This window comes from Salvelinus sp. IW2-2015, linkage group LG31 (assembly GCF_002910315.2).
Source record: "Salvelinus sp. IW2-2015 linkage group LG31, ASM291031v2, whole genome shotgun sequence".
Taxonomy (NCBI): domain Eukaryota; kingdom Metazoa; phylum Chordata; class Actinopteri; order Salmoniformes; family Salmonidae; genus Salvelinus; species Salvelinus sp. IW2-2015.
The window spans coordinates 11378057-11403661 of NC_036870.1; the positions used below are offsets into that span (position 1 = coordinate 11378057).

The 25605-nt window shown below is 41.4% G+C and overlaps 1 protein-coding gene across 5 annotated transcripts; it reads right to left on the minus strand.

Annotated features, from left to right (window-relative positions):
- Positions 1-9879: 9879 nt before the first annotated feature.
- gabpb2a (GA binding protein transcription factor subunit beta 2a) lies at positions 9880-21481 on the minus strand. 5 transcript variants are annotated; one of them, XM_023976136.2, is made up of 8 exons: positions 21106-21481; positions 18768-18875; positions 18407-18574; positions 17964-18158; positions 17484-17628; positions 13730-13900; positions 12798-12916; positions 9880-12503 (listed from the first exon to the last, which is right to left on the minus strand). In XM_023976136.2, the coding sequence occupies exons 2-8, from the start codon at positions 18873-18875 to the stop codon at positions 12204-12206; spliced, it is 1206 nt and encodes a 401-aa protein (XP_023831904.1). In that variant the 5' UTR covers positions 21106-21481; the 3' UTR covers positions 9880-12203. The 5 variants fall into 5 exon arrangements, with proteins under 5 accessions (XP_023831904.1, XP_023831901.1, XP_023831900.1 ...); XM_023976133.2 differs by having other exon boundaries at positions 13730-13903; positions 21190-21479; XM_023976132.2 differs by having other exon boundaries at positions 13730-13903; positions 21106-21476.
- Positions 21482-25605: the final 4124 nt, after the last annotated feature.

Consider the following 25605-nt stretch of genomic DNA (forward strand, 5'->3'; position numbering starts at 1 on the left):
TTACAGAAACGAAAACAGCCCGTCGGCGGACACCGATGTCTTCTCCCAGACCAACTAACAACTTCTTTGCTCAAATTTGAGGACAATACAGTCCATTGACAACGGCCACTACCAAGAACCTTGCGGGCTCTCCTTCCACGGAGTCAACTTGAGTAAAACAATTTAAACGTTTTAATCCCTCGCAAGGATGCTGGCCCAGAAGGCTCCTAGCGCGTACTCAGAGGCATTGCGAGACCAGCTGGCTGGTGTGTTTTACGGACATATTCAATCAATCCTATTCCAGTCGCTGTTTTCCACAATGCTTCAAGAGGGCCACCATTTTTCCTGTTCCCAAGAAAGCTAATGTACTGAGCTGAACGACTATCACCCCGTAGCAACTCACTCGTCATCATGAAAGTGCTTCGAGAGACTTAGTCAAGATCATATCACTCCACCCTACCCTGAACACCGTTAGACACATCCAATAAGTTAACCGCCCAAATACGTCGTCCACAGACGAAGGCACATTGCAATCAACATTCTGTACACTGCCTCTAACCCATCATGGACAAGAGGAATACCTATGTAAGAATGCTGTTCATTCCCGATTACAGCTCCATTTAACACCATAATGTACTCTCAACTACACTTGTGTGTGTAATAAAAGGTAGTTGTTTTGAAATTGTTAGATTTGTTTACTTGTTCGATATTACTGCACGGTCGAAACCGAAGCGCCAGCATTTCGCTACACCCATTAACATCTTGCTAAACATGTTTGTGACCAATCAAAATTTGATTTGATTTGTTTTTGACATGAGTAAAATAGTTTCAGATGGACAGATAATGTTAAATGCCAAAATACTTTATTTTGTGTTTGGGATCCTCAGCTTAGTTTTGGGACCCTTAATCCAGGCTGGACAGGAGGAAGTCAACCTGCATTTCTAGATTCCACATCACCTGCACGAGAGCCTCACTCTGGGCTTTTTATAGATGGAGCTCATCGAGGTTAAGATGGAGTCCAACACACGTAGGCTGCCTGAAACTGCGCTCAACATCCTCAAAACCACAATCATAAAATTCCTTAGAATTGGTCAATACTACAAAGATTCAGGTCCTGTTAATTCAGAGGGCCTCTGATTGTTTGGCTTGTAAGACCAGTTGATACTTTTCAACTAAACCTTATGTACTTTAATTTCCCCAAATGTCAGCCTCTGGGCAAAGACTGATTGAATCAACGTTGTTTCCTTGTCCATTTCAACAACAAAAATGTAATGTGAATGATGTTGAATCAACATGGAAAACTATTGGATATTGACAAAAGTATTATTTTCACCCAACTTTTAACCTAAGTCCAATGACATGTACAATTTGTTCATTGATTTCACATTAATCATATCGTTGACAACATCAACCAAATGTAACTAACACTACCGCTGAATATGACGTCTGTGCCCAGTGGGAATATATATCCTGTCCTGATAATACTGTGCAATATGTGAATGGTTTACCTGGCTGGTTGAGGCTCGGACAGGCCACTCAATACATCCTCCCCGTGGGTGAGGTATAAGGGAGGTAGCTGTTAGGATGTTCAAGCCTGTGAGAAACAAGACAGTACATTTTAAAATAGTACAAGAAATGACATCAAATGAAATACAAAGGCGGTAAATTCCACACTTTCTCACCTCCCATAGCACGTACGGATACCAGCAGCCCTCAAGAAGTTGGGTTGTTCCTTGGTTTCCAAAGTAACTCCTGTAAAATACAAATGTTTAGTACAATGTGCAACATAAGAAGCTTAAGCATAGCATCTAATGCCCTGAGATTAAGATATCCTTTAGTTACAACTGCAGGATTCAGAATAAACCATACCAATGTTAGGATCTAATTTGATCACTCCGTCCGTGATTGACTGTAGACCCTGCCACATACGTCTCATGTCTGAGCCATTGAATTGCGACTCTACTTTGTCTCTATACTGACGCTTAGCTTGTTTGATTGCCTTGCGTAGGGAATAGCTACACTGTTTGTATTCGGTCATGTTTCCAGGCGCCTTGCCATGATTAAAAGCAGTGGTTTGCGCTTTCAGTTTTGCGCGAATGCTGCCATCAATCCACGGTTTTTGGTTGGGGAAGGTTTTAATAGTCATCGTGGGTACATCACCGACGCACTTGCTAATAAACTCGCTCACCAAATCAGCGTATACATCAATGTTGTTGTCTGAGGCTATCCGGAACACATCCCAGTCCACGTGATCGAAGCAATGTTGAAGCGTAGAATCAGATTGATCGGACCAGTGTTGAACAGACGTGAGCACGGGCGTTTCCTGTTTTAGTTTCTGTCTATACGCTGGGAGGAACAAAATGGAGTCGTGGTCAGATTTGCCGAAAGGAGGGCGAGGGAGGGCTTTGTATGTGTCACGGAAGTTAGAGTAGCAATGATCCAGAATGCTGCCAGCCCGGGTTGCGCATTTGATATGCTGATAAAATTTAGGGAGCCATGTTTTCAGATTAGCTTTGTTAAAATCCCCAGCTACAATAAATGCAGCCTCGGGTTATGTGGTTTCCAGTTTACGTAGAGTCCAATGAAGTTCTTTCAGGGCCGTCGAGGTGTCTGCTTGGGGGAGGATATACACGGCTGTGATTTATAATCAAAGAGAATTCTCTTGGTAGATAATGAGGTCGGCATTTGATTGTAATGAATTCTAGGTCAGGTTTGAGTTCCTATATGTTGTTATGATCACACCACGACTCCTTAATCATAAAGCATACACCKCCGCCCTTCTTCTTACCAGAGAGATGTTTGTTTCTGTCGGCGCGATGCGTGAAGAAACCGGGTGGCTGTACCGACTCTGATAACGTATCCRGAGAGTGCCATGTTTCTGTGAAATAGAGAATGTTACAATCTCTGATGTATCTCTGGTAGGCAACCCTTGCTCSAATTTCGTCTACCTTGTTGTCAAGAGACTGGACATTGCCGAGTAGTAAACTCGGGAGCGGTGAGCAATGTGCCCGTCTACGGAGCCTGACCAGAAGACCGCTCCGTCTGCCCCTTCTTTGGCTTTGTTGTTTTGGGTCGCCTACTGGGATCCGATCCATTGTCCTAGGTGGTGGTCCAAACAGAGGATCCGCTTCGGGAAAGTCGTATTCCTGGTCGTATTATTCCCAATCAATGTGCAAGTTTATCAAGAAGTCACAAGATCAGAAACACGGTCATCTGAAGGTACTTGATGTCTACTATCATACTATAAGACTAAAGGACATTAGGTAACACTACTTTTCAGACAAGGCATGAAAGCTATGTCATAAAGCTTTCTTTGTTATAATCATGACAAAACATTTTGTGACTTGAAGGATATTATTTGAGAGAACAGTTTCCTTCACTTTGCCTCATAGGCAAGCAGCAAATATTTTTCAGTGTGGACTTTGGGAGAAATAAGGCGAAGAAATGTCAGATAATTTGTATGCTAGTGATATTTTTCTTAACTCTGGAGACAGTCTGCCAGAGTCAACAAGAAACACCTAAATACTGCACAGAATTGGTKGTTTTGTACACAGTTCACTTAGAGAAAAAGTGCTATCTAGACCCTAAAAGGGTTCTTCGGCTGTCCCCATACGAGAACCCTTTGAATAAAACTTTTGGCTCCAGGTAGAACCTTTTTGGGTTCCATGTTCTCCCTGGAACCAAAAAGGGTTCTTCAAAAAGTTCTCATATGGGGACAGCCAAAGATCTCTTTTGGAACCCTTTCTTCTAAGAGTGTAGGCTACACACCTCAAACATTGTTTTTAAATGATTACAAGAAAAGAGATTTGAGAACACAATACACTGTGATRCAATATTATTTTTAGACATGTTCATTCACATCGTCAGGCATGTTTTATAGATTGCCCTGTGGCTAGAACATTTTTTTGTTCATCTGGTGCCATCAAGAAAAAGTAGTACAGCTAAACAGCACAACTACATTGGTATACTGCAGCATTTTAATTATGTAGATTAAGAAGATTACTTGATTGTCACAGAGAAACAAGAGAAATACAGTGAGCTCCAAAAGTATTTGGACAGTGACAATTGTTGTTATTTTGGCTCTATACTCCAGCAATTTGAAATTATATAATGACTATGAGGTTAAAGTGCAGAGTATTTTCATCCATATCGGTCGAACCATTACAAAATTACAGCACTTTTTGTACATAGTCCCCCCATTATAGGGGACCAAAAGTATTTGGACAAATTCACTTACTTCAGAAAGTATTCAACCCCTTTATTTTTTCCAKATTTTGTTGTGTTGCAGCCTGAATTTGTAATGGTTTAAATGTAGATMTTTGTGTCACTGGCCTACACACAATACCCCATAAGGTCAAAGTGGAATTATGTTTATAGAAATGTTTTCAAGTTAATAAAAAAATGAAAAAGCTGAAATGTCTTGAGTCAATAAGTATTCAACCACTTTCTTATGGCAAGCCTAAATAAGTTCAGGAGTAAACATTTGCTTAAGAAGTGTCGTGGAAATTCAGTACTGAGAGAGATTTGGTCATTTCTTCAAACAATCATCTTTATTTAATATTGATTAATTATTGCAATAATGAGGCTGGTCGAACCCCCACCCTTGAGTGTTGGACCATGTAACCTAACCTTTACACAAATGCAGAGCACTATATATAGCAGACACTAACAATGCTCAGTCATGGTTGGTTCAACCCCCCTCATGCAGACCAAGGACCATCATAAGCCACTCTGGGTTCATCCTGTCGTTATCTGCARGTGGGTTGTTGTCTTAACCCCATCCTGGCTTAGTTTCCCAGATGCAAGGATGATTTTGAGACAATGAGGGATTTTTCTACTCCTAAGCGATCTCTAGTAAAACAGATTCCTGTCTATGTAATGCAGTCTTTAACTAATTTGTCAGCTCAAGCCATCTCCAGTGACCATACGCCCAGATTAGCTGCAGGGAACTAGAGTGGAGACCATAAAAACACAGACACTAACAGGACAAAAATATCATCCTATTTTTTAAGTATTAATTGCTAACTATTAATATCAAACAAATCAGGTAAATGTGTAATTTGTCTATCACAGAAGTCACATAATAAGTTCCATGTGTGCAATAATGGTGTTTAACATGATTTTTCAATYATTACCTCATCTCTGTACCCTACACATACAATTATCAAATCAAATGTTATTTGTCACATGCGCCGAATACAACAACCTTACAGTGAAATGCTTACTTAAAAGCCCTTAACCAACAATGCAGTTCAAGAAATAAAGTTGATAAAATATTTACTAAATAAACTAACTKAAATCAAATCAATCAAAAAGTAACACAAGAAATGTACATAACAATAACGAYGCTATATACAGGGGGAACCGGCACCGAGTCAATGTGCGGGATAGTCAAGGTAATTTGTAAAGTGACTATGCATAGATAATAAACAGCGAGTAGCAGCAGTGTAAAAACAAGGTGCGGGGTGGGGGGATCTGGGTGGCCATTTGATTAGTTGTTCAGCAGTCTTATGGCTTGGGGGTAGAAGCTGTTAAGAAGCCTTTTGGTCCTAGACTTGGCGCTCCGGCACTGCTTGCCATGCGGTACCAGASAGAACAGTCTATGACTGGGCCTTTCTRTGACACCGCCTAATTTATAGGTCCTGGATGTCAGGAACCTTGGCCCCAGTGATGTACTGGGCCATACACACTACCCTCTGTAGCGCCTTACYGTTAGATGCAGAGCAATCGCCATACCAGGCTGTGATGCAACCGGTCAGGATGCTCTCGATGGCGCAGCTCTAGAACTTTTTGAGGATCTGGGGACCCATGTCAAATATTTTCAGTCTCTTGAGGGGGAAAAGGTGTTGTTGTGCCCTCTTCACATCTGTCTTGGTGTGTTTGGATCATGATAGTTTGTTGGTGATGTGGACACCAAGGAACTTGAAACTCTCGACCCGCTCCACTTCAGTCCCGTCGATGTTAATAGGGGCCTGTTCTGCCCGCCATTTCCTGTAGTCCACGATCAGCTCCTTTGTCTTACTCACATTGAGAGAGAAGTTGTTGTCCTGGRACCACACTGCCAGGTCTCTGACCTCTGACCTCCTCCCTATTATKTATAAGGTCCCTCAGTTGAGCAGTGAACTTCAAACACAGATTAAACCACAAAGACCAGGGAGGTTTTCCAATGCCTCGCAAAAAGGGCACCTATTGGTAGATGGGTAAAAAAAAGCAGAAATTGAATATCCCTTTGAGCATTGTGAAATTATTAATTACACTTTGGCTGGTGTACCAATACACCCAGTGACTACTAATTAATCGTGAATAATGATGAGTGAGAAAGTTACAGACACACAAATATCATACCCGCAAGACATGCTAACCTCCCACCATTACAATAACGGGGGAGGTTAGCATTTCTGGGGTGTATGATATTTCTCACTCATCATTATTCACGATTCATTCAGAATTATCCATAATCACGGTAGCATCCACATTAATGTAGAAGTGTTTAGAAACATTATATTCTTATCTACAATAAAAGTGACTGCAAAATGACACAATACATTATTTACCATTCATTTCTATTGGGCACAAAATAATCTGAAACACAACCAAAACAAATAGTAAATGCATCCAACAACTTTGTAGAGTCACAAGCTGTGCTATCATTACTGTGTCATTACTGTCATTACTGTCATTACATTATAGTCATTACTGTGCTATCAATATGGGACCAAATACCTTTTACTACTTTAATACACATATAAGTGAATTGTCCCAATACTTTTGGTCCCCTYAAATGGGGGACTATATACAKAAAGGGCTGTAATTTCTAAAGGGTTAACCCAATATGGATGAAAATACCCTCAAATTAAAGCGGACAGTCTGCCCTTTAACCTCATAGTCTATGTATCATTTAAATCCAAAGTCCTGGAGTACAGAGCCAAGACAACAACACATTTGTGGCTGTCCCAATACRATTGAAGCTCACTGTATGTGCATGCAATTTATTTTTATGAATACAATACAGTAGTTATCTTCAATGGGTTTGGCCATTGATCTTTTGGCTAAAAGATAAGTCATCATTATCTCTGAGTGCTCTGTCACGTTGCTGTTACAAATATTTCAAATGTCTGAAGTAAWATATAAAGTGATTTTCTTGGAAATATAAAAACAACCACATCAGCGAATTCAAGGTGCTATTAGAAYCAACATTGAGTCCCATTAAATCTCTCACGTAGTCTCCTTGTGTACGATCCGAACATGTTCAAATCAATTTAAACGTAATGTGCAGACAAAAGGGGAACAAGCAATGCACAAGAGGAACACAATTATTTTCTCCTCTTCCTTATCAAATGATGCTATTTTTTGTGCTGTAGCCCCTTGGGAGAACATTTCCATGCAGCCTAAGAGCCATGGAGGGAATTAAGCATTTAACTCCTTCACAGGGATTAGTTTAATTAAGATTTTGAAGTGAGGGTGAAATAGAGAAAACAATAATGTGGAGTTCTGTAGAGTTATGGAGGAGCTCTGCAAACCAACATTCAATGGAGGTCCTGAAGAAAGCATCCTTTCTTCCTAATGTGGTCCGTGACATGGTCACATTAGCCATCACTTGTTTTGCAACTTACGGCTTCTCTCATATACAGTTGAAGTCGGAAGTTTACATACACCGTAGCCAAATATATTTAAAACTCAGTTTTTCCACAATTCCTGAAATTTAATCCTAGGAAAAATTCCCTGTCTTAGTTCAGGTAGGATCACCACTTGATTTAAGAATGTGAAATGCAAGATAAATAGAGAATGATTTACTTCAGCTTGAATTTCTTTCATCATATTCCAGTGGGTCATAAGTTTACATACACTCAATTAGTATTTGGCAGCATTGCCTTTAAATTGTTTAACTTGGGTCAAACGTTTCGGGTAGCCTTCCACAAGCTTCCCACAATAAGATGGGTCAATTTTGGCCCATTCCTCCTGACAGATCTGCTGTAACTGAGTCAGGTTTGTAGGCCTGCTTGCTTGCACACGCTTTTTCAGTTTGCCCACAAATGTTCTATAGGACTGAGGTCTAGGCTTTGTGATGGCCACTCCAATAGCTTGACTTTGTTGTCCTTTTGCCATTTTGCCACAACTTTGGAAGTATTCTTGGGGTCATGTCCATTTGGAAGACCCATTTGCGACCAAGCTTTAACTTCCTGACTGATGTCTTGAGATGTTGCTTCAATATATCCACATAATTTCCTACCTCATGATGCCATCTATTTGTGAAGTACACCAGTCCCTCCTGCAGCAAAGCACCCCCACAACATGATGCTGTCACCCCTTGCTTCACGGCTGTAATGGTGTTCTTCGGCTTGCAAGTCTCCCACTTTTCCCCCAAACATAACGATGGTCATTATGGCCAAACAGTTCTATTTTTGTTTCATCAGACCAGAGGACATTTCTCCAAAAAGTACGATCTGTGTCCCCATGTGCAGTTGCAAAACCGTAGTCTGGCTTTTTTTATGGTGGTTTTGGAGCAGTGGCTTCTTCCTTGCTCAGCGGCGATGTCGATATAGGACTCGTTTTACTGTGAATATAGATACTTTTGTACCTGTTTCCTCCAGCATCTTCACAAGGTCCTTGTCTGTTGTTCTGGGATTGATTTGCACTTTTCGCACCAAAGTACATTCATCTCTAGGAGACAGAACGCATCTCCTTTCTGAGCGGTATGACGGCTGCGTGTCCCATGGTGTTTATACTTTGCGTACTATTGTTTGTACAGATGAACTGTACCTTCAGGCGTTTGGAAATTGCTCCCAAGGATGAACCAGACTTGTGGAGCTCTACAATTTTTTTTCTGAGGTCTTGGCTGATTTTCTTTTGATTTTCCCATGATGTCAAGCAAAGAGGCACTGAGTTTGAAGGTAGGCCTTGAAATACATCCACAGGTACACTTCCAATTGACTCAAAATATGTCAATTAGCCTATCAGAAGCTTCTAAAGCCATGACATAATTTTCTAGAATTTTCCAAGCTGTTTAAAGGCACAGTCGACTTAGTGTACGTACACTTCTGACCCACTGGAATTGTGATACAGTGAATTGTAAGTGAAATAATCTGTAAACAATTGTTGGAAGAATTACTTGTCATGCACAAAGTAGATGTCCTAACCGACTTGACAAAACTATAGTTTAAGAAATTTGTGGAGTGGTTGAAACACTAGTTTTAATGACTCCAACCTAAGTGTATGTAAACTCCTGACTTTAACTGTATGCAAACAGGGGTTACAGCAGCAGGCAGAAATGACATAATAGAAGCATCTATTACACAGGTTATTGTAGGGTAACCCAAATGTTGCTACAAAAAAAAGCAGTTCTCCCTCGTATAAGTTCGCATTTATTTGATTCTTTAAAAAAGTCCATAAACTTCTCTTGGAAGAAAAAAACAATACAAAACTATCCTACATTAGTTGTTACACATTCATTCTTGTGGCAAGACCATCGTTCSTTATCTTCTCAAAACTGTCAAGAGGAAAGTCCCTGATAGTGTTCTGTCTACTGTATCCCATTAGAGTTAGAATTCTGGATATGGTATATTCCATTAGTCTTTATATCAGAATGTTTTCAGATGCTTTGGTGAGATGCTTTATGGTAAAAGTCAGATCAGACACTCTAAAGCTTCACAATACAGGTAACTTCACTGCAGTGGCAGGAATAGCTGTTCGACATTGCAATTCCCAAACAGTTGGAGAACTTGGCCTGCATGCATCAAATGAGGGAAGTTAAAGGAAACTGTCCATTGTTGATAAAAATAACAAAAAGATAGTTTTGGGGTGTAGTTTTCCTTTAAAATGTGGCTGAGGGACACTAGTGAGTGAAGGATCTTGACTACAGMGAGGATATAGAATTAGTCTTTGAACCCAAGATCCACATCATTTGCAGGTACGAGCTTGTATTTTATTTTCAATTATGTTATCCAGGTAGGCAATACAACTGAAATATCACCTTACATAAATGAGTTAGAAAAAGGAATGCATTTAATAAATCTTCAACGTCACCGTATGATACTCTAGTCGTTTCACTTTCTGTATTAGCAGCAAATCGACTCATTTGAGGGTAAGAAATATAGATATGATCCCTGTTCAATTTCATTTCACAGACCAGTCRGTTAAAGTGTAGTGCCACCTGCTGGTCAATATGGAACAATGTCTAAAACAAAACGGAGGAAATGGTARAGAGCAACCGGTTCTCCATCTCTGAGAAGACCGAAGTTATTCAACAAACACTTCAAAGCATGTTCCAGAAACCAGTTGTAACATTTTAAAAAGGGAGTTTCATACTTTTAAATCAAAGCAAGCTAAGTCCACACAAAGTCATTCATGGCTCGGTCAAGTGCCCTTAACTGAGAGCAGTAGCGAAACAGGTAGATCTATAAACCCGTCAAATGGAATTATTTAATAATTTGGTGCATACATGTTCACCTATACAATCTGGCAAAGAGATGCTAAACTAAAAAGGGACAATGTGCTTACAACTCATATATAGGCAGTCTACATTCCAAAGCATTCAGATACACTTAAAAATACAATTTTATATGTACATAATAAAAAGGCTTGCTGAGAGCTTATAAAAAAATATCATACTCGTGGAGAACATCGACTTCTCAAAGGAAGAGAGCGGTCTAAGTTTACAATGGGTGAGTGGAGACCGCCATAGGAACGGTATTCCAGCAAAACAGCAGGCCTCTTCCACCAAGTAAAGAGGTTGTCTGAGGGGGTTTCAATTCTGAAACTCAAAAACTGTGGTGTATTTCATCCACCCAATTAGCCATGTTGGAAAATTAATTATACAAGATGTACTCCTCTCAAACTGACCACAGATCAGTGTACATTCACATTATTTTAATGTTCAAATTGGTGTGCGTGTATTTATATCTGTCGCTCAACATGGTTAAACTCAAATTGCTGTTAGACCCACTAAAGTAATTTTAAACCTGGGCAAGAGCATCCGATACGTCAGAACTTGAGATCCACAATCTGAACTCRAATTTCAGTGGAAATCCCCCCCATTGACGTCAATGCAAAATGTAGGCACAACTTAAATCAGCTTTGGCATCTCAAGTTTAGATTGGCCCTTACTGAATAGCAGGCAGAGATGACTTTCCATTAACACCCTTCAACCCTGAGAGATGAATGTTAACCCAGAAGTTGACCACATTCTCATTCAGGGTGGGAGAAGACAAAACGGCACAGTAACTGTAGCAGAAACAAGTGTCGGGACATGGGAAATGGTCATTGTCATAAGAACACAGCAATCTGAAAGCCTTATTCCTGTCCGTCTCCGGCTTTGGGGAGTGCGACTACTAGTGATTAAAGCCACAGGGGCCTGGAAACGGGAGGAGGTTATTCTTTGTATTGACATCAGCAGTGAGGGGGGGTTGTGGCTTTTGCAACAGTAAACCTATAAATCACCACTGCACTCTGGAAGTGGCACAGACCATAACAACCACAGAGGACAAAGCTAAGGTGGTGCCATGAAAGTCAAAACACTGCAATTCCCAACTTGGAAAGAATTCATTATTACATTGTGAATGCAGAGTCCAATAAATGCTGGGAATGACRGTTGCCAACTGCATGCCCTGTCATTTGTCCTGTAAGACTAAGAATACCTATTTGAAAAGAATAAATACAATTCCCATTGCAGTGGAGCCCATGATGGTGGGTGGTAGGATGGAGGAGTGATGCAGAGGGRGAGTTTTGAGACCCGAAGGAACTGAACAAAAACAAACAGTGTTCTCTCCACAGACTGGTCCTCTGGCACCATGGATGGACATGTCTTGGACATCTTATGATATGTAGTTGGCAACATGAAAATGTATTTCCCACACCARTGACATGTCTCAGACACCATAGACAGAGACTGAGTGACCCGTTTCTCTCAGATAGCATATACGTATTTCAGGCAGGAAACCTTATCCACAGGCTGAGCAGGTCCCATTCCGGCTCATCAACCAACCTGTGATGCACCTCCTATTCAGCTCATCACTTCGCTACTTGTTAAAAAAAAAAAAAACATGATTGAGAGAAAAAAAACGACTGAAATGGCAGAAAGTAAGTAAATATAGTTCAAAAACAAGACATAACAAGAAAATCAGAAGGGGGAAAACTTAACAAAGAGCTATGAAAACGCTGATAGGCTGCCCCGTCGCCTGAGTTCGTGTCCATTTCTCCTTCCGTCAGTGACATCAGTCTGTCTGATGTTATGAGATGACCTCGGTGTGGGAGGGCACCGACTCCACCAGCGTCACCTGCTCCTCGGCCGAGTCCAGCTCCTCCGTCTTGATGATGATGTCTCCCTCCTGGAGCAGCACCACCTCCTCCTCCTCCTCCTCCTCCTCCTCAACCACTTCCTCCTGCTCCAAGGTGCCGTTGGTATGGCTGTGCGACATGGCCTCCAGCTTCATACGGTACTGCTCTGCTTCCTGCTCTTTGCACATCAGCTGCTGCCGGTACTCCTGGGCTTTCCGGTTGGCCTCCTGCAGCTGCCTCTGTAACTGCTCCTGGACAGATGGATGGAGAAGAGGAGAAAGGGACAGAAAGGTCAGACCGAAGTTCACACACTTGCACTTCACCTGTGCCAACTGCACAGTATCAAAGTACCAAAATAATCTAAAGGGTTTGTTTTCTAATTTAAGCCCCCCKAAAATTTCACAGCAGCGTCTAGAATCTCTAGAGAAATATGCAATACAAAATAAATTAACATAACATTTTGCTTGAGTCAGAAACCAGTTAAAATGGCAGAAGCATATCAGTTCAATGTGTTGCACAAGAGAAAATGTGCCCCCCCCGCCGACCGTGTCTCCAGACTCCATGTGGTTGGCCGAGGCCTCGAGTTTCCTCTTGCGGGCAGGCGGGGGCTGGGGTTCCTCCTCAACCACCTCCTCTGTCACCTGATTGGCTGGCATCGCCAACACTGCAAATCAACAGACAACAGCTCAGAGCCTGAAGGAACATAGTATCGAACGGGACTATTAGGTTTATTAATAAACTACATTAATGACGAAGTAGTACACAATGTTCTACAAAGGAACTAGAACAAAACGATCTGCCAGAAAGCTAAAAACTGTTGTCTACAAATACAAGGTACAACAATAAGGTTTCTTGTAGGTTAAGTGAACATTCCACCATGTGGCTAAACTTAKCTACCGCTTTAATGCTGCGTTTATAAAGTGAGAAGATGGTAATTGCCAGTTGTGAAGTCACAAATACCGGTTGGATGCATTCACGTTCTTTGAAYTCTTTGAGAAAGGATGATTGGCTAATGGKCAACAATCTGTGTCAACCATATTAACAGATMTATTTAAAAAACTATGTTTTGTTGTTGCATGTAAGTGACAAATGCTGATGGTAATTTCCTTATTAGGTGACGTCAGAGGTAAGCATGTGGGAGAGGTCAGAGCTGAGGGATGACAGGCGAGTTTCCTACTAGTAATTACCAGTTGGAGGGGCGATAGTGGATTTTCCCAGTCGTACAGTATGTGGTAAGACCACATTCCCACTTGGTTATGAATGCAGKATTAGAACACCAAATGCTGGTTTCCCAGACACAGATAAACACCTACTCCTAGACTCAAAACAGCTATCAATTGAGATTCTCCACTGAGCATGCTTTTTCAGTCCGAGAGTAGGGTCCAAGAACCTGTTCCCAAATGGATAGAGGCTATGGGAAGTGGCTARAGGCTGAAATGAGCACCGTTAAGTGACCAAAAGTGAGACGTTCTCTTACTCTGTTGTCCATGCTGCATGGTGACGAAGAATGGCTGACCAAGCCCTCCAGTCTGCAGGTTACCGTGTTGGTCGGTCACTATGGTGATAACCCTTTGACCTTGCTCGTTCACCATGTGCTGGATGCTGCCGGGGTCCAAAGAATTGGCTGCTATGGCTTCCTCCGAGTCACCTGCTGTCAGACAAGGGGTCAAACAGAGGGAGAGCGGGGGAAAAGGTTAACTTTTAGTGTCGACCGTCGTTCTTGTATTAGGAAATAGTTCATGTTTAAGCCTATATACAGTACCAGTCAACAGTTTGGACARCTACCTATTCAAGTGTTTTTCTGTATTTTTACTATTTTTATGTAGAATAATAGTGAAGACATCAAAAATATGAAATAACACATATCGAATAATGTAGGAACCAAAAAAAAGTGTTAAACAAATCAAAATATTTTAGATTCTTCAAAGTAGCCACCATTTGCCTTGACAGCGTTGCACACTCTTGGCATTCTCTAAACCAGCTTCAATTGGAATGCTTTTCCAACAGTCTTGAAGGAGTTCCCACATATGCTGAGCACTTGTTGGTTGCTTTTCCTTCACTCTGCGGTGAAACTCATCCCAAACCTCAATTGGGTTGAGGTCAGGTGATTGTGGAGGCCAGGTCATATGATGCAGCACTCCATCACTCTCCTTCTTGGTCAAATAGCCCTTACACAGCCTGGAGGTGTGTTGGGTCATTGTCCTGTTGAAAACCAAATAATCCCACTAAGCGCACATCCGGATCAGATGGCGGATCGCTGCAGAATGCTGTGGTAGTCATGCTGCTTAAGTGTGCCTTGATTTCTAAATAAATCACTGACAGTGTCACCAGCAAAGCACCCCCACACCTCCTCCATTCTTKCCGGTAGGAACCACACATGGGTAAATCATCCGCTCACCTACTCTGCGTCTCACAAAGACACAGCGGTTGGAACCAAAAATCTCACAATTGGACCCAAAAGGACAGATTTCCATCACTCTAATGTCCATTGCTCGTGTTRCTTGGCCCAAGCAAGTCTRTTCTTCTTATTGGTGGCCTTTAGTGGTTTCTTTGCAGCAATTCGACCATGAAGGCTTGATTCACAGTATCCTCTGAACAGTTGATGTTGATATGTGTCTGTTACTTGAACTGTAAAGCATTTATTTGGGCTGTAATCTGAGGCTAGTAACTAATGAACTTATCCTCTGCAGCAGAGGTAACTCGGGGTCTTCCTTTCCTATGGCGGTCATCATGAGAGCCAGTTTCATCATAGCGCTTGATGTTTTTGTGACTGCACTTGAAGTTCATGAAATTTTCCAGATTGACTTGACCTTCATGTCTTTAAGTAATGATGGACTGTAGTATTTCTTTGCTTATTTGAGCCGTTCGTGCCATAATATGAAATTGGTATTTTACTAAATAGGGCCATCTTCTGTATACCTCCCCTACCTTGTCACAACGCAAGGAAAGAAATTCCACAAATTTACTTTTAACAAGGCACAACTGTTAATTGAAATGGYTTCCAGGTGACTACCTCATGAAGGTGGTTGAGAGAATGCCAAGTGTGTAAAGCTGTCATCAAGGCAAAGGGTGGCTACTTTGAAGAATCTCAAATATATTTTGATTTGTTCAACACTTTTTTGGTTACTACATGATTCCATGTGTTATTTCATAGTTTATGTCTTCACTATTATTACAATGTAGAAAATAGTACAAATATAGAAAAACTCTGGAATATGGAGCGTGAGGATTGCCAACCCTTCTATTGGCACAGCGATTTTGTCCCCAGTGAATTTGGAGGTCACTTTATAGTAACAATCCTATTATACATAGCACAGTCRGCATCTGGAAGCAAATAAAGGTCCATTTTGACCTTAAACAAATATCATTCCTGCTTCCTATTGCCAGGAATCCCTCCTTTGCCCCCTCTAACCTTGACAACCCCTTTAAGCAATGGGGAGAGCTCGGGATCAATACCATATGGGATATATAGAAGGGACCGTTGCCTCCTTTGATTTGCTGAGGGAAACCTATAATCTTCCCAGAAGTAACTTTTTCAGATACTTACAGATTAGAGACTGTTAGAAAACATCTTCCGACATTTGGAAACGCTAAACCTTCCATGTTTGACGGATGCATAAAAATGTGTCCCACCTCAGCCAAACTGATCTCTTGTCTATATGACGCTTTTCAATCTGTTAYRGSKKRRTSTASAYYMMSCYRTAAMGCAAAATGGGAGGAAGAGCTAGGGACTGACATTTCTGTGGCAGACTGGGAAGATCGCTTGGAGTATATACACACCTGCTCCATTAACTCCAGACATCGTCTCATACAAGGKAAGGTATTACACAGATTACACTATTCCAAAACTAAGCAGCATAGGACATTTCCTGATACATCCCCTGTGTGCGATAAATGTCATACTGTGAAGGGTCCACTACTTCACTGCTTTGCCCMATGCTCTAACTTTTATGGTTGTTGGTGTGGAATTTTTAAYATCCTCTCTGAAGTTCTGGAGACTTCAATTGACCCAGACCCGCTTCTGATCATTCTGGGAGTGTCAGAAACCCTAAACAGATTAACCAACCCCCCAAAACAACTAATCTCTTACAGCCTTATTTCAGCAAAAAAAAATTATCTTGTGGTTTTGGAAAAGGAAGGAAGTTTCCTCTACCAAATTATGGCTCAGCGATTTGGCAAACACTACACAGATATATTCTGAGCAATAAATTATCAACATTTTATCAAATCTGGCAATSTCCTCTCTTATTTGGACCATTTGGTGCTGTGATTTTGTACATTTTAAAGCACTGTCACTTGTGATATTTTAATATACCCTTGGGCYGCATGTGCTTGCCCAGGGGGGTGGTGAATCCTCTTTCTGTATGTCTTATTTAGTTTGTACCTATAACTCTGGGTCTTTTCGTATCCGTCTGCTCTTTTATGTTTATATAAAGTATTGCATACTTGTCTTTTCTATAAAATACCTATACACCATTCATGTGTGTTCAATAAAAAATATTTGAACAAAAAAAAGAAAAGCCTGGAATGAGTAGGTGTGTTCAAACTTTTGACTGGTACTGTACATATTTTGGACTGTACTTTGTGGCAGTCAAAGTGGGGGCTCAATCTTCTCATTTAAATAAGCATTACATACAGAAGTAACAAGGTAAAGCGCAAAGGAATTCAAGCTGTGAGAAAGCATTTCCATCGGTCGGTGAYAATCAATGATTATTTTCTGCATGACCTTTGATTCCCACATATCTCACATTTTGGTCAATACCCCATTGTGTGGGACCACACAGCATCAGCAGACCCTATCAGTTTATGAGATCAGAGTGATAAAGGCCAGGTACTAGGCACTAGACTAGAGTAAACAACGAAGCGTGGGGCATTTTTCTCTGAGGCAGGGGGATCCTTGAACAGATGTAGCCGTTAACTGGAGAAACCAGGTCATTTTTACCCGACTGGCTGGCCTTTTCTTTCCATAACCAGTGGAGGCTACTGAGGGTAGGACGGCTCATAATAATGGCTGGAGCAAATGGAATGGTATCAAACACGTGGATCTATTTGATACCATTCCGCTCCAGTCATTACCGCGAGCCCGTCCTCCACAATTAAGGTGCCACCAACCTCTTGTGTTTTTAACATCCACAAACCCTTCATCAGAAGACCAGTCATTTCAAATAGTATGAACCCTAGCCTAACTGAAGGAGGTTTGGTGTCTGTGTGTGTATAAACCCAGTAGCTACCCGAGTTGATGTTGTTGAGGAGATCCGCCAGGTTGACCACACCCCCCGGGAGCCCTGGGATGCCCTGGATGATAAACTGAGGCTGGGCCGAGCTCCCCGTCATGCCAGCCTCTGCGTTCATGTTCACCTGGTTCTGCATTCCCTCCTATAGACAAACATTGTCAACAACACTATCAGAGCACACATACATACAAATAAATATAGATATAAATATATAAATATACACACGGGAGAATGCCAGGATTCAACTCATAACAGTTACTACAAACAAAGGAGAGGACAGTTGTGTAAAGACCTGTGGTGTAATGAAATAAGAAGCAATGCAAAAACATCTGTATCTGGATAATTATGTAAATMAATTGTAATCCTAAAGGAGCATACTGTCAAAGAAGTTAAAAATAAGAAACACATTATTGGAGTCTAGAATAGTGCATGGAAACCTTCTCTCAACAAGACCTRACATACAACTTAAGTTCTTACCTGTAGTAGGAGCATAAGGTCTGCATTCTGGATGTCTCCTGCGATGTCAAACGGCGTCTTATCAAATTTACTGAGAGCGTGAACATCGGCGCCATGTTTGACAAGCGTCTCTGCTACCCTTTGGTGGCCATTCTGGGCGGCCCAGTGGAGAGCAGTCATCTTCAGCATGTCTTTGGCATTAATGTCTGCGCCACTCTGTAGAGAGTGAACCAGGAGAAATGAAGGGGACAGGGTAAGACAGCTGGCAGATTTTCTGCTTTCTTCGCACATGTATCCACTTTTTTAGTGTACTTAGATTTAAGAAATGTTGGTCAGAGAAAGAGTAGGACTCTGCATCTGAAAATGGCCTCTGGTCAAAAGCAGTGCACTATATTAGGAATTGGCCAGGTCAGACCCTAAACACACAATAAACAGCTAAAAACTTAGAAAAGAGACACGTGTACCCTGACTAATAGATCCACGATGACGTTGTGGCCCTCTGAAGCAGCCATGTGCAGAGGGGTCCTGTCCACTTTGGTTCGGGCATCTCTGCTGACGCCTGCCCTGAGCAGCACCTCGGCGGTGGAATAGTGTCCGTGTTGGGCGGCCAGGTGCAACGGAGATGTGCCCAGCTGCTCAGAGTGCCAAAGAGAAAGAGGGATAAAGAGTCAAAGCACCATAAAGTTGAACCGGACTGGCACTTCAGACAATGTTTTACATTTAGATCACACAAAACAGCCAAAACCCTAGGTTGGGTCAAACTAGTTAAACTGAAGCAGATAATGAAAATTGCCCAGATAGAGAAGMTAAGASAGGAATCATTACCCAGTCTGTGGTGAAGGGAGCCCCATTGGCCATGAGTGTCCTGACTTCATCGTCCTGGCCTTTSCGTGCGGCCTCAAGGAGCCGCTTCCCCAAATCCACCAGCGACATCTGAGACAACACAATTACAAAGGTTGCAGTATTTGGCCCTGTGATTGTACACGTATGCAACTGTTGCAGTATGTTTTCACTGAGGTGGTAGCCTGACTTATGTCTGCTGTTAAACAGTATTAGGCGGTTGTGAAYTTAACCGTTCACACAATGTAGGCCTGCCTACCTGTTACAGCTCATGTAGTGTACACATAAATAGGGCCCTGTGTTTTGGTTAATCGTGTCACATGAACTGGATTTTAACCTTTTATCATCAAACTGTCCCCCTTTCTTTTTATGTCAGATGGTCCAGCACCATCCTCAGAGAATTGCTTTCATTTTTGGTCCAAATCTAATTTCTGAAAAATACTTAAAATAAAAGGTTAAAATCCAGGTCATATGACATGATTTACCAAAACACAGGGCCCTACTTAATAAAGTATGTACTTTTATGACAACTTTTGAAACTCAATAATGGGTTAGGGTACTCATGCATTTTTGGCTAACTTAATCAAATMAGAGGACTCTGTGCCCTGTACATATATTTACAATTTAACATAGCTATAAGTGTTTTAATCCCATTTCAGATATTACATGCATAAAGTTATGTTATTAGCTATGCTAGATCAATTTTGTTAAACAGAAATCACCATGGAAGTATTATAGTAGTAATGGAACTTACAACTTTGACTCATCACATATGCTGCGGTTACTGTTTATCATCTATCCTGTTTCCTAGTCACTTTACCCCTACCTATATGTAACATATCTACCTAAATTACCTCGTACCTCTCCACATGGATTGGGTATTGGTACCACATGTATATAGCCAAGTGATCTCGTTACTCATTGTGTATTTATTCATCGTGTTACTATTTTTCTCTCTGCGTTGTTGGGAAGGGCCCTAAGCATCTCACTGTTTGTCTACACCTGTTGTTAACGAAGCATGTGACAAATAAAATGTGGTTTGTTTAACAACTTAACGTTAGTAATGCAAGAAATCAATCGTGAAATAGACCCCCAAAAACACACGGCACCAAAGGGGCGCGCTTTCGTTCTGTGGAGTGTCTAGGCTACACATCTCTGGAGAAGAAACGGGCTTTTATTGTTGCTGCAGAGTCGTGAAATTTAGGCGAATGAGTCGAGCCAATCCCGGATACATGCTTATCAGACGTCCCATTTGTGCAAAACACAATTAATGTTGTAAAGTAACGAAGTTAGTGGTTATGCTACAGATCTAACGTACATCACTCGAAACCCTTTGTTATCGCTCAATGCTGATATGAGTGATGGTAGTTTTACATAACGTCCAACAGGGGGAAAAAAGGCTAGTTATACTGTTGAATTCGCGTTGCTCGGACCTATGCATCCGTAAACAATCACGCAGTGTGTTGTTGGACACAAAGTAAAATGTGAATAGCTTGATGTGCACTTTTTTGGTTGTCGTTACATTGTAGTTAGCTGGTTGGTTTACTATTACTACATCATGAAAGCCCACTATAACATGAGGCTCTCTTCATAGCAAAAGCGTGGAGATGAAGACGATGAGTAGCCATCTTATACGCCTCGGTGGTGAAAACGAACAAGAGGCGGCCATGTGTTACATTATCCATTAAATCATTCACCTACATTATTTAACAACCACGAACAACGACATTTAAATACATGACAGGAAACTCTTTGATATTAAGTTGTTGGTTTTCCGGGGGAAGTCAGAGAAATTCCTATTTTACACGAAGAGAAAAAACTACTTCCACATCCGGTTAACAACAGCATTCTTTCTCGCACGCTTCATCAAATGGTTTCGCGCATTTTTTTTATTTATTTTAACGATCGATTAATTCATAATTGCTTTTTGTCAAAGAGATGCCATCACCTTTACCGTGCGAGTATTTATACAATCTCCTATGAGCCTGATGGCGCAAGGTTTGTTATCTAACCAACCATGTAACTAGTTAGCTAACGTTCGCAAGCAATAACTTCATATACTAGCTACGTTAACGACAAAGTATGAACACACACCAAAGAAATMGGAAAGTTCTACAAACTGTTTTGTGCGCGTGATTAATGTGGACTTTCGCACAATGTCCCAGCTTCGAAACTACCACGTTGCTGTGTTACTCGGTCTTGTAACTAGCCAGATCTAAGATAGTTAGCTAATGCCTGGCTAACTTTAATAACAGCTAACGTTAGCTAGCTAGCTGGAGGCGGAATCCKGAATGGACGCAAGCTAACGTTGTGTAGGTCTTACCTCAATATGGCTTCAAATGAATGCTCTTAGGCTGCAGACATAAGTTCCTTGACTTTACCCAATTATTTTGAATGTTCTCCTCACCTTAGATAATGAAAATAAATTATATTTGTGTATTTAAACGGATACAAAGATGGCGGCAACTCGACACCGGAGGTGGAAATCGAGCTTTTTGAACCCTCTTGTGGGCGGGCGAATGAAAAAGTAGCAAGCCCTTCAATGGCCAATTAACCCATTACGGTAAAAAGGCGATACTGAATTTACGCTGTAAAAAAAATATGAACGCAACTTGTAAAGTGTTTGTCCCATGTTTCATGAGCTGAAATAAAAGATCACAGACATTTTCCATGTGCACAAAAAGCTTATTTCTCTCAAATTTTGTGCACAAATTTGTTTACATCCTTGTTAGTGAGCGTTTCTCCTTTGCCATGATAATCCATCCCCCTCACAGGTGTGGCATATAAAGAAGCTGATTTAAAAGCATGATCATTACAAATGTGCACCTTGTGCTGGGGACAATAAAAGGCCACTAAAATGTGCAGTTTTGCCACAAAACAATACCACAATGTCTCAAATGTTGAGGGGGCGTGCAATTGGCATGCTGACTGCAGAAATGTCCGCCAGAACTATTGCCAGAGAATTTAATGTTAATTTCTTTACCATAAGCCGCCTCCATCGTTTCAGAGAATTTGTCGGTACGTCCAACCGTTCTCACAACTGCGGACCACGTGTTTTCTGATGTCAACCTTGTGAACAGAGTGCCCCATGGTGGCGTTGGGGTTATTTTTAAAATTATTTTCCACCTTTATTTAACCAGGTAGGCTAGTTGAGAACAAATTCTCATTTACAACTGCGACCTGGCCAAGATAAAACAAAGCAGTGAAACACAAACAACAACACAGAYTTACACATGGAATAAACAAACATACAGTCAATAATACAATAGAAAAAGTCTATATACAGTGTGTGCAAATGAGGTAGGATAAGGGAGGTAAGGCAATAAATAGGCCATAGTGGCAAAATAATTACAATATAGCAATTAAACACTGGAGTGATAGATGTGCAGAAGATGAGTGTGCAAGTAGAGATACTGGGGTGCAAAGGAGCAAAATAAATAACAGTATAGGGATGAGGTAGTTGGATSGGCTATGTACAGGTGCAGTGATCTGTGAGCTGCTCTGACAGCTGGTGCTTAAAGTTAGTGAGGGAGATATGTGTCTCCAGCTTCAGTGATTTTTGCAGTTCATTCCAGTCATTGGCAGCAGAGAACTGGAAGGAAAGGCGGCCAAAGGAGGAATTGGCTTTGGGGGGGACCAGTGAGATATACCTGCTGGAGCGCGTGCTACGGGTGGGTGCTGCTATGGTGACCATTAAGCTGAGATAAGGCGGGGCTTTACCAAGCAAAAACGTATAGATGACCTGGAGCCAGTGGGTTTGGCGACGAATATGAAGCGAGGGCCAGCCAACGAGAGCATACAGGTCGCAGTGGTGGGTAGTATAAGGGGCTTTGGTGACAAAATGGATGGCACTGTGATAGACTGCATCCAATTTGCTGAGTAGAGTGTTGGAAGCTATTTTGTAAATGACATCGCAGAAGTCAAGGATCGATAGGATAGTCAGTTTTACGAGGGTATGTGTAAGTCGCTCTGGATAAGAGCGTCTGCTAAATGACTTAAATGTAAATGTAAATGTATGTTTGGCAGCATGAGTGAAGGATGCTTTGTTGCGAAATAGGAAGCCGATTCTAGATTTAATTTTGGATTGGAGATGCTTAATGTGAGTCTGGAAGGAGAGTTTACAGTCTAACCAGACACCTAGGTATTTGTAGTTGTCCACACATTCTAAGTCAGAACCGTCCAGAGTAGTGATGCTGGACGGGCGGGCAGGTGTGGGCAGTGATCGGTTGAAGAGCATGCATTTAGTTTTACTTGCATTTAAGAGCAGTTGGAGGCCTCGGAAGGAGAGTTGTATGGCATTGAAGCTCGTCTGGAGGTTAGTTAACACAGTGTCCAAAGAAGGGCCAGAAGGATACAGAATGGTGTCGTCTGCGTAGAGGTGGATCAGAGAATCACCAGCAGCAAGAGCGACATCATTGATGTATACAGAGAAAAGAATCGGCCCMWGGYTTAAACCCTGTGGCACCCCCATAGACACTGCCAGAGGTCTGGACYACAGGCCCTCCGATTTGACACATTGAACTCTGTCTGAGAAGTAGTTGGTGAACCGGGCGAGGCAGTCATTTGAGAAACCAAGGCTATTGAGTGCCGATAAGAATGTGGTGATTGACAGAGTCGAAAGCCTTGGCCAGGTAATGAATACAGCTGCACAGTATTGTCTCTTATCGATGGCGGTTATGATATCGTTTAGGACCTTGAGTGRGGCTGAGGTACACCCATGACCAGCTCGGAAACCAGATTGCATAGCGGAYAAGGTACGGTGGGATTCGAAATGGTTGGTGGTCTGTTTGTTAACTTAGCTTTTGAAGACCTTAGAAAGGAAGGGTAGGATAGATATAGGTCTGTAGCAGTTTGGGTTATGGTATGGGCAGGCATAAGCTATGGACAATGAACACAATTGCATTTGATCTATTCCAAGWTGAATGCACAGAAATACCAGAATGAGATCCTGAGGCCCATTTTTTTTAAAGGTATCTGTGACCAACAGATGCATATCTGTATTCCCAATTGTCAAATCCATAGATTAGGGCCTAATTTATTTATTTCAATTGACTGATTTCCTCATATGAACTGTAACTCAGTAAAATCTTTGAAATTGTTTCATGTTGCGTTTATATATATATATCAGCGCTCATGATGAGACCTGCATCCCTTCACCAAGCTATAATATATAGGGTTTTAAAGCATGTTTGTGAGGGAAAATTCGGTCCTGTGCACTTTGAGCAGCACTCTTTATTCGCAGGCAGTTAGGCCTATTTCTAATGGATTTCTGTTTTATMTGCTAGGATACGTACTCAGATGTTTGGCATAGTTTCTGTCTGATTAATAGCCCCATTTTTGTGATCTAATAGGCTGTTTTTATGCTAGCTGCTAGTAGCCTAGGCCAGTGGTTCCCAAACTGTGGGGTGTGCCCCCCTTGGGGGGGGCCCCCCTCATGATGATGTTGGCTAGCAAAACTCATGCGTAGAAACACGTCATCAGGTCTAATGGTCGTCTCGCGCTGAACTGCACATGTGCAGGCCGTCAAATCAAAGGCACTCCTTTGATATAAAGTTGTTTAAAAAAAATAATAATAAGTGTCACCTTCACGAGGTTGGAGTAATAACATTTTCAACTACTTAAGACATTGGCTTGAATCTAGGTTCTGCCTTTAGGTTTTGAGAAGGAATACTTTTCCACTTCTCTCATTGACTTCTCAAACCAGGGCCTGGTCTGTTTCGCAAGCGTTCCCGGAAGTCTAGATGTTGCGCATCTGGGTTTAGAAACTCTGTGGTGTAATGACACTTGCCTAGGTAGGCCTTTTAAGATCCCCCAAAATGGATAACCCTTATTGGAGCAGTGGTTAGCAGGTCTGGTCTGTCTACTGGCTAGGAAACCTGGGTTCGAGACATGCAAGTGGTGTTCCAATGTCACTGTTCGCAATAATCGCTAATGTGAAATAGCTGTCGGCTATTCCTTTATGATTAATTTTACAAATGCAGTAAACCAATGCAATTAACTAAATACTGGTATGTCAATATCTACGGTTATACAGTAACTACTGTGAAACTGAACAATGTAAAACCAATTAATAAAAACCATAAACATTTTACCAATCTCTGTCCGATGTGTCGGTGTAAGTAAATAGGCTACAATGAATACTAATGTGCAGTGCACCTAGGTATTTTAATCAAAGTGTAACGGTCCCAGAGTAATGTACTGTCATAGGCAGAGCTTTTCATTCACAGAGGCTACTATTGTATGAAAACTGTAGCCTTGTTGTATACCAATTCCCCCAAAGGAAGCTGTTGGCAGTATTATTCCAATAAGAATCCTGGAAAAGCTATTAGATTTGGATAAGTAAACCATATATTTTATTGTGTGTCGAAGGACAAAACAGGAGTCCATAGCCTACTGGCTGTTGGTGTTTAAGAAGCTTCTAGAAGATTGACCTCACTTTATTTTTTATCAACACCTCCCGTTCACATAAACTGTAAATGTTATGCCTACAAGGTGCATGGCCGTTTCTACACTGAAGKCAGTTTGACGAGACATCTCGAACCTACGACATGTTTTTGTACGTGAAATGTGTCGTTAGTTTCTCCATTTATTTCAAAAGAAGCAAATAGTGATTCATGGTGAGTTATCTCTCCGAACAAATGCTGCCTGTTTAAGCCCTTTAGTTTGAGATTATTTCTCACAGTAAACAAAGTGGATTGATATGCACAGGATATCTTCATTTATTTCAGAAAAGTCAAGACAAAGTATGATGAGTCACATTTGGGAATTTACTGCTCATTGCACAATATCACAAAAAGTTAGCTTTATGATTACAAGTATCCAG